Source organism: Thunnus maccoyii, chromosome 7 (genome assembly GCF_910596095.1).
Source record: "Thunnus maccoyii chromosome 7, fThuMac1.1, whole genome shotgun sequence".
In the NCBI taxonomy this organism is placed as follows: Eukaryota; Metazoa; Chordata; class Actinopteri; order Scombriformes; family Scombridae; genus Thunnus; species Thunnus maccoyii.
The window spans coordinates 10,729,807-10,740,042 of record NC_056539.1 but is presented as its reverse complement, the minus strand read 5'-3'; the positions used below and the strand labels follow the sequence as shown (position 1 = coordinate 10,740,042).

At 41.5% G+C, this 10,236-nt stretch overlaps 1 protein-coding gene across 3 annotated transcripts in view; it reads left to right on the top strand.

Moving 5' to 3' along the window:
- Nucleotides 1–194: 194 nt before the first annotated feature.
- pip5k1ca (phosphatidylinositol-4-phosphate 5-kinase, type I, gamma a) overlaps nucleotides 195–10,236 on the top strand; it is a 46,919-nt gene continuing 36,877 nt past the window's right edge. The window contains exon 1 of one of the 3 annotated variants that reach the window (XM_042415914.1): nucleotides 195–677. In XM_042415914.1, the coding sequence (XP_042271848.1) occupies nucleotides 545–677 (133 nt within the window). In that variant the 5' untranslated portion in view covers nucleotides 195–544. The remainder of the gene's footprint in view (nucleotides 678–10,236) is intronic. The other 2 variants (XM_042415915.1, XM_042415916.1) reach the window with 2 other exon arrangements.

The following is a 10,236-nucleotide window of genomic DNA, read 5'->3' as shown; positions in this document are numbered from 1 at the left end:
AAGAGCCAGGATGATAATTTGAGAGAATAATTACACTTTAATTTTGCATCATTGGTTTGCATCTCTCTGGCTCACCTCTACTTTTCTGCTAAAGTGTTTGAAGCTGAAATTAATTAAAATACATGACAAATAGGCTACGAGTGTTGACTCACCAGAGGGGATTAAGAGTACAATACAACCACTCAGACTGACGCCCATCAGCTTTAGACTGACTTCTGCATGTGAATCAGAGCATCCAGGCGAACAAGCCGAGCTCCGGGCTGCAGCTTCCCGCAGCCTCCTGCAGAGGGAGCCGCAGTGTCCACCACAAAACCAGGCAGCAGCAGCAGCAGCAGCACAGTATCAGCAGCCAGACAGGAGCGGAGCGGAGAGGAAACACCGCACAGATGAAGGGACCATCGCGGAGAACTATCACATATCCCTCCGTGTGATTATTGTTAAATATCAAACAACACACCCATCCCTCCTTCCTCCCACCGGGGTCGCGCCGTCGCAGTGGGTCTTTCAGTCAGACGGCTTGCCTGTTTTTCCTCCGGGAGGCTGAATGGAAGCAGCAGCCGAGGGAGCGGTCGGGCTGTCGGAGGCCGGGGACGGGAGCCCGCTATCCGGGGCCGCAGCATCCGATGATGCGGACACGGTCGTTGGAGTGAGCTACGGGATGGACGCCGCAGATATGGGTACGATGTCACTCATCACATAAACACCTGTCCGTGTCTATTTTTTATTTTACATCATTATCCTTACATGCTGCTCCTGCTGTGAACCAGAAAGTCCCGACTCATCTTTGCTAGCAAGGAATTGGTAAGCTAGGCTAGCTGCTAACTTAGCTGAAATGACGAGGAAAGCAGGTAAAGTCCTACACATATGTATTAATGTAATGTTATACTGTACATGTATGCAGGTGCAGTCGATACAGTCAGTAATACAACACACCATGGCTGGGAAATGAATAGACATTTGAATGGGTAACATGATATATAGTATAAGTTAGCTGTAAATATTTCTAATTACCTGGCTTGTCCTATAGAAATAGCCTAGTAGCTATAGATTTCTGATTTCTGAATATTTTCTGGGTAGAAACATGTATATTTTACATATATGACCTTCTCCCATTATAATTATCACCACCTGTCACCCACACACTGTAAAACACATGGATGTAGCATTTCAGACATCACCCATCAAAAGACCTTTAAAGCTACATTTTGGGTTTAGTTTTGTCTACGTTTTGTCAGTTTTAACCATGTTGGCAGTTGTAGCTAGAAAATTTAAAAAATTGGGCAAAAGAGGGGTCTGACAGTTAGATATGCTCCCGAAAATTATTTTAAATCTTTATTGACTCACATCAGAAGATATGAAATAGGCCTTTTTTTTACAGCAGATATTTTGACTTGTAATAATAAGAAAAGCAGAGGTATAACTAACAGTAACAAGGCTTTTTTTTCCTTCACATGTCCCAGTAAGATGTGACAGTGTAACAATGAGCCAGCATGCACAATACCTGGACCTTGAAACTGAAGCAGCTAAATGGGATTCAGCCTTCTGTCAAAATGTATTTTTGTAAAAAAGGCCTCTTAACAATTGCTGTCATGATGTATTGTGGTTACCAAGTGATATATCAGCCAGGATGTTATGTCGGCAGATATTATCTTATGTATTTTGGTATTGTGTATGTGTCAGCCGATAAGTAACAAGAAATAGCACTATAGAAATGCCAAAGATGTATATGTGGTAAACAGCGTCTCTATTACATTTTTTTTCCAGCAAACACTGACAAGTTTATTACTTGACCCACTCAGTACATATGTTAGCTACAGTTCTTTAATAAGGAAATTTATGGATCTTTATCAAAAATGATGTTTAAAATGATGTCTTTATGTTATAGAAATATTGTTAATTATTCATTTTTATCAGATTTTTAAAATTGTCAAATAGTTGAATCTGTACAGGGACAAGTCAGACAAGTTAGTAATACAAAATTTATGTATAATAGCTGCTGAAGATACAATTTACACCTGAAGGGGCTGTTCAGTTGCACCATAGCTGTGCATTGCTGGGATCAGTGGTATGTACTCTCTGGCTGCAATGGAAATGAAACCAGTAACGTCACAACATACCTGATTAGAAGGAAGTGTGTAGTCGCCGTGTAGTTGCTTTTGTGCCCTTTAGACTGAAAGTTGTAGAAAAGAGTGAGGTGCCAATGCAGGTGGTCATGGTTAAAATTAGACAACAGTGAAAGTTGGCGAGAGCTGTGTGAAAGCAGTTGTTACTCTTATTTTTATCAGTCTCAGCATTCATATTTTTGTGCTTTTAGTAGAACTGTGATGACAAAGATGAGGAAGGTATGTCAAGATGTAAGGACCTTCCCCTCAGCTGTTGTGTAGGTTGTGGAACTCATCGTTGTTAAAAAAAAAACATTTTGATTAAGATGGATCGTGTCCTTAAAGAGAGAAACTACTCAGAGTCGCCAGAGGAAAAGTCTTACACAATATGTTGTAAATTATTCCAGGAAGGTGGAGCAGCAAATGTGACGGCAAACTTTCCAAGATAAGTATTTACCTTGTGCAGCTTAATCTGTAGGACAAGTTTGGAGATCTTCTTTGTGAGGAGTAACATTGGATAAAATGATGAGGTCTATTACGAGCAGGTTCATGAGTAAATATCAGCCAATGTTCTTCGTCATGGAGTCACACTTTGATAGAGTGCAGTCAAGTGTACAGGGATAGACTGTGTGTAGATATTTTAAAGTGGAGGTAGACACGTGCTTATAGATGAGATCACTAAAATCTTTGCATTATTTAAAAAAAATGCCTGAACAAGTCTGTACCTGCAGAAAGGCCTGGTTCCTATACCAGAGGCACAAGTTCACCTTTATACTGTCAGTCCATACTAGCGTTAGTTATAAATGTGAGTTTATGTAAGTTGTCACCTGTAATTACTGAGCTATTCGCTATTTTAGTGTCATCCAGTACAAATGTCACTGAGAGTGGTAATTCTCAAATGGAGATCATCAGTTCTTACTTCGGAAGTCAACATAAATTTGGTTTTGTATGCAAATTTTAGTTTAAAAACGTTATCTTGAGAGTGTTTTAAAGCAGGTTGCCGTTGTTCAATAGCCAGGTTAATAGATAAAAGACAGCATCATCTACATAGAGATGGGTGCTACTATACAAATGACACAATGTTATTTTATATAGCAAAGTGATGACTTTATAATGGATGTGTGGATGTGTCTGTAATTATATGTATGTATGCTTGTAGCTGAACGTTGAGCTCTTGTGTCTCACAGCTGTCAGTCACGTTGCATTCACTGTACTGTCATGTTCACTGTACATTCACAGAATTTAGGGGTGGGGAGGGGTGTTCAGGGTCCCTTGTGATGACAGTGCTGACTTTGACAAGCGAGCAGTACCTCCACACAGGAAAGGCTCACGAATCAAAGGGCTGTCTTTTGAGAGTTGCTAGTCGAGCTTAACTGTAGCTCAGGGGGTGAAAATGGAAGTGGGGTGCCTTTGGCTGCAGATGCTTTTTTTCCTGGCCTGCTTGCTGGCGCGTGTCTCATGCACCCGGGGTAATTTCACAAGTGTGTGCCTGCTCAGTGCACCTTCATATACAATAAAAAACACGAGCCTTAGTGGAAAGAGAGAGAGAGAGAGCTTGCATGTGCAGATGAACAGCATTAAACAGATGCATTATGGAGTTCACCTCTGCCAAATGTACTCAGGTTGCCTGTTTAAAGGCATCCAGCATTCACCTATCTGTACTGAGAGAGCAGCAAAATATAATGTTGATAAAAGCAACAGAGGACAAGTTTGATGAAATTTGTGGTGGGATTACATTGGATAGAGGAGAGGAGGACACCGCTGACTGTTTAAGCTTTTTGTTTTTAACATACCACCATCTGTAACCTTGTTGTTACCCAATTTAACCTCAGCTTTATTCATTTCGGAATAGGCTAATGCTGTAGGTTGAGTTGATTTGAAGAGTTATTTCATTATGCCCAACACCCATGCTAGGCTATAATATGCTATTAGAGCAGCATTTTGATAGCCGATACCTCACAACAAACCTGATTATGCGAATATTTTCTAGTTTTTTCAGTCCGCTATGATAGAAAACTGAATATCTTTGGTTTGTGGACTGTTGGTCAGACTTTTTACACCTTGGGCTTTGGGAAGCAGTGATTGACATTTTTCACCATTTTCATTTTATAGACCAAATGTTGAATCCATTAATTGAGAAATGAATCAACAGATTATTCAATAATAAAAATACTCATTAATTATAGCCCTAATTCTATATAGCTATTGGATACACATACTATAATCTATAATCCAATTAAAATTCCCAAATTCTCCTCATCAGGTAAACACTCTGCTTGTGGTGTAGCAGAGTAAATAAATAGGCCACTACATCTGTGTGGTTTTTCTCATTAATATTGGCAACACTTGAGCGACTGCATCACCTTAGTGTGTTATTCCAGCCCTGTGAATACTGATGTTCCCTTGAATATATATTCCTGACCAAAGCAACCAAGGTTGTCTGAGAAACATGTGACAGTTTGAATACAGATAAATGCAAAATATGAGAATTATGCCTGAAGGCTGGACTGGTATGTTGTAAGTTAATGGGTTGGAAACCCACCCTAAAATCTGTTCTTTTTTCCCATAATTTTTAGTGTGGAACAGAGTTTGACAAATGCTTATGGCTGACCTACAACATGTTGTCAAGATGTCAGTCCACAGGGATGAACATGAATGACAGTGAATGTGTGAAACCATCAGCTCCAAGCTGTTGGTATTGTCAGAAACTACGCTGCACTACCACGGTTTCTATCACCGTTTGAATGAATTACACTTACAACGAGCCATGCAAGTTGTAGGATAATTTTATCTGAACATGTGCCACTATAATATTTTGGTTTCCCACAGTTGAGGTGAGCATACATTTAACTTGTAGATCTTGTTGTTGTTTCCTAATAGTGCTGCGTTAACCTCCCCTCTGATACAAAGCTTTTGTAGGTGAAGCTTTGTTGTCTGATAAGCCCTGCAACAGGGAGGGGTAGGTGTGGATCACACTATGACTCCCATGTAACATCTCTCAGTGAAGATTCTTAAAGGCACAGTCCATTAGAGGCTTTTTTAGCAGAAATGTGGTTAACGTGTGGGTTTCATTTCTATGACAGTGCAGTGGTCAATGAAAATGAATGTAAATGTCAGCTGTAAAGGCCCTGCTTCATTCCCATTGCCTCCTGGAGTAGCTAGATGTCCTTGTAACACGTCAAAATGACCTGAGAGCTTGGTTAACGTCAGATCCTGCGTAAGTGTAATTGTAGGCTGCAGCGTTCAGCTCGGCTGCTCTGGATGTGTGAATACAATGTTGTGTGGGTGTCACAGCTGGCTGTTAAATATCTGTCTGAGCATTTAGTCCCATTCAGAGCTTCTCATTCTCAGGCAGCCGTAACTTCTCCCTGTAGTCTTCTACCAGCACGATAGCATTAATCTCGCTTATCTTCCCTCCACACTCGTACTTTACTCCTCTCACCTTCAACCTCTCCTCTCCTCTCCTCTTCCCTCCTCTCCTCTCCTCTTACTCCAGAGTGAGCTAAAACTCATTTACCTCCTCCTCTGTGAGTGATTCCCTTGGCTTAGCCACTCATTTGTCACTATCCATCAGTCCTCGCCCCTCTCTGTTTTTCACCTCAGGCGAGGCCTGTCAGAATTGCTGACGGAGGCACAAAGGGTGGTTGCCTCCTATGGAATACACCATCCATCTGCTTTGTCCTTATTCGTTCCTTTGCTTTTACGTGGTCTCTCCATCTCTCTCTCTCCCTCCTTGGCTGTGCGTGCCACAGTATCACAGGAGCAGTTTGTATCCCAGTGGCCAGTTCTCAGAGCTTGTATAGGGGCTTGACCCTCTGCCAGGTTATTTGATGTCATATTATTCAACGTAGATGATGACGCAGTTCAGTTACATCTTGCATGCTGCTGATTCTCCAAGTGGGGGATGTGTGCTACAGCAGCTATTTTAAACAGGATTTACAGCGAGGCAGGAGTGTTGTGTTTGCTGCTTTCTGTTCTTGTGCTCGACCAGGGTTTTTGATTTTCTGAGTGATATCTGCTGGGAAGAGAGGGAGGATATAGAGGAGATGGAGACAGGGAAGAGAGACATATGCATTTATATTCATATTCACAATTTTAAACTGTATTTTCTTCTGTTGTGGTGACTTTGCAGCTGGAAAAGGCTTGTATGTGCCACTGGATGAGGCTCTGGCTCAGTTTTACACTTGCAGTGTCATATTGCCCCAGCTTTCCCTCAGAGGGTAAATAAGGCAATGACCTGCTGTTTTCAATTAAAGGAGTCACTGTGCCTAGCCCACTGTGCAGGCTATTATTATTTCATAATCAGTACCTGGGGCATGAATGCAGACAGACAAGAGTGTGAGGCTGTCAGACTTTTCTAAATCGCCCACCACGTATAATTAATGGTGATTATTTTCAACAGAGAAAGCATTCTAGTGGTGCCTGCAGGTAGTAATGTCAGGTAGTGGTTCTTATGTGGTTAAAAGCTAGTATTTGACTTCATCCATTAAAGCATTAGGTCCCTTTTTTTCTACAAGAACCTTTGAATATCAAAGTTCTGCATATTCAGAGTTGGGATGAACACAATATCATCAAAAATGTTTTATTTCTGTGTTTTTGCCTTGATCTTAGGATGGTTGTGTATTAGAAGTCATTGAATTGAAATTGATTATTTGTTGTACATCCATCAGTCTTTTTAGAGTATGTGAATAGTTGAGTTGCTGTTTTAAAAGGTCGAGCTGAGTTAGACTTGATCCTTAAATTGTCACAGTTAGTTTACAGTCTGCTCGAAGCGAATGGCAAGCAAAGCCTTGCAGAGTGGAAGAGAGAGATGCTAGAGGGTTTATGTAAGTTTAATGCGGTCTGAGCAGTGAGAAAATGTATTCATTCATTAAACAGTGTGGGCCTAGTTGGCAAATTCGGTCTCCCCGACCCTGGTTTAAGCAATAGTCTACTTTAATCTCATGTGATGGTGAATTTGCAAGGGATCCAGAGAGCACGCTAGACTTAGATAACCAATGCTACATTTCCAGTATCCATCAGTTTTAGTCACTGTGTGGCTGCAGCACTGATTTTGTCCCAGCAAAAGTTTCTGTCTTAGATTTACCTGGTTGGTACATGTTTGTCTCTGTGGGCATGATTTGCTAAGTTTCTGTCGCACTCTGTACCTAGTGGCATGAATGTTATTTATTGTACAGTCAAATGGAGGTAAAGCTTGCCTGTCATATGTATTGAAGAAAGGATCAGGCAATTAATGGGAGGAGTAATGGACATTTGAGCGTTTACCAAGCTTCACTCAACTTGCATAGAAAATTTGCACAGCCATATAAGGGAATGTTATGAAGAATATAGTTTGACTTGTACACTCTGCTTTTCTTTTACACACCATTTTCTTCTCTGTATAACTACCCTGTATATGCTGTAATAAATGTGCTTGTAAATTGTAACGTGTTGTTCTCCAGTATCCCATCAGTGTGTGATTATTGCTTTCCTTGCGTTACAGGGAAAAATATTCATTCCTTTCCAGGCTCTCTCCACAGATGCCTTTCTGTTTCCTCCATGTTTGGATATTCTGTGGGCAGCCTGGAGAAGAGGCATCCTTTTCTATACAGTTCTGAGCTAGATCAGCAGCTGCAAGCTGTGTTATTAGCTGCATTGTATTTTACAAAAGGCCAAGGCTGCTGCCTGTCAGTTTTCCCTGTGGGTATTCATCTGGGCCTACAGTAGCCATGGAAAGGATTTATCTTTGAAACCACTGGCAGTGTAGCCTCACACTGTGTATGAGAGGTAGAGCACGAAGAATTATATGCATTGGGGACGGATTGTGATCCAATTGGCTGAAATACCTCCGGAGGTGGTCAGGGGCACATTGTGACCACATTGAACACAAGTGTAAATGCAATTCTGTTGTCAATCCACATACAACAACTACATGGGCGGAAACACATAATCATGCACGACTTCCAAACTAGCGAGGTAGCAGCCATTAGCCAGTTAGCGAGCTAAGCTACTAGCAAGAGAGCAACAAGAAAGCTTATGGACATTCAAAACACTCATGGATGGAGTCAAGACAAGACCAAGTCTCCAACCCACTTTGAAAAGCAAGCAAAAATCCATACAATAGTGCAGCTTCATGGGTGACTACCCTCTTTTCTTTTTTTTCTTTTTTTTTTTTTTTGGACCCCCGCAAACGAGGGGAGAGTGTGACATTCGGTTGTTTGAGCCGGACAGAGCGATCAGGTCTCAATCGGATCTCAATGTGGACACTGGAGACACATATTAATACCAGGTGTAAATATAATCAGGTTAAATCATATCTAGTTACAATCTGGATACGAGACACATTTTAATGCACAATTGTATTTACACTTGTATTCAATGTGGTCATTCGTCAATGTGTCCCTGACCACCTCCGGAGGTAGTATGGCTAATCGGATTACAATCCATCCTCAATGCATTTTAGGTGCATTAACACCTGCACTGTCATGTGGTCAAGCACTATCCGATTGCAATGCGATCACCCAAAACACATTTTAATGCAAAGTGTAAAGGGGGTCAGTGATGGTGTACATTTACCTGAGGCTGCTACTCACAACAGTGTAGCCAAATTATCTGCACTCTGTGTATACATTTAGATGGCAGCCTGTAGAGGTGTTAACTGTATGTAAAAGGCGTAATGGGATAAATGCAATGGAATAGAGCATTTGATGCCCCCGTTTTGACTGAAGATGGTCTTGGTAACCACTAGTTTAGGAGCTTCATGACAATAATTTAATAAAAATGTTTGACACATATAGTACTATGTAGTACGGTGCGTTCATCTCTGCACTGAAGTAAGATGAGGAATTAAATCTGCAGGTGTCTACATAGATTTTTCTGTGTAGGTATGAGATTGACGGGAGAAGCAGTGACCCACGCTGTTGTTCAACTGTACTCCCTCAGTAGTTAGAGCAGATTACCATCTACTGAGTCACCAGAAGATGCTGCTCTCAGCAGTAACACAGCAGCGCACAGGAGTCAGGCTGATCACCACCCTATTTTTGTATTATCTGCTCCACCCTCATGACTCTCTCCTCTCCTCTCCTCTCCTCTCCTCTCCTCTCTGCTTCCCTCTCCTCCTCTCCTCTCCTCTCTGTCCGTAAAAGGACCTTTTTCACTTGGCTGACAGCTTTCACTGCATTTTGAGGATCAGCAAGGATCACTAAGCTCGGTCCTGATCTGGGAGCTCAGTAATGAAAAACATACTGAAATTGCGTAAGAGTTTGAGCACTTGTGTGTTTTTTGTGTGTGTGTGTGTCATTTCGCCGGTAGAACTGAGCCATTTTTAGCTTTGCCCAGAGAACAGGGTGCCACTACTCAAGACTGCCAATCTCCTCAGGAGCAGCAAGACCTCCCTGAGGGACACTCTTGACATATCAGTCCAATGGTATAAATACATTATTTCCAGGAGAAAAAAACGTTTACTGAAACAGTAAATATAGAAATATTCATTTCTGACTGGATGGAGTCATGTTTGCACTGGCTCAGTCCACATGTTGACTCACAGTGTGGGCAGGCATCACAATCCCGCAACACGCAGGTAGACGCCTTACAGTTAGGAGCTGATGTTATATTGACTTTTGGTGGTGGATGCATGTGTGTGTCTCCCTCTGTGTTATGTGTAAACACCAGCTACTATCACTGTGGTGTTCATAATATTCTGTCAGGACTTGCCCCCTCCTCTCTAAAAAAGACACCTCTCTCTGTATCCAATCACTTTGAATTTCCATTTCAAAGTCCACTGAGCTTTGAGGCCTTTACAAGGTAAAATCATACTTTCATACCCACCTGTTCCATTAGTCCAATGCAGTGAAAAATGAAGATGTAACTGTCCGAGCCTCTTCTGTGCAGCGGCGAGATTAGACTTGAGTCATTAGCTGTTGTCAGCATCTCATTTCAGCCTCTTCTCATTTTCAGTTTGAATGTTAAATAAATGGATTTGGACAGTGAAGACAGGAGGTTGACACAAGGTACTGGCAGGTGGGGCGTTTTAATGATGATGATTTACATTTTTATTAGAAACTTTCTTTTGTCAACCTTTCACCAGCATAGAAATATGACTGTACATAATTGCATACCAGAAATACAGCCATTCCTGCACTCATCACTGTCTCCG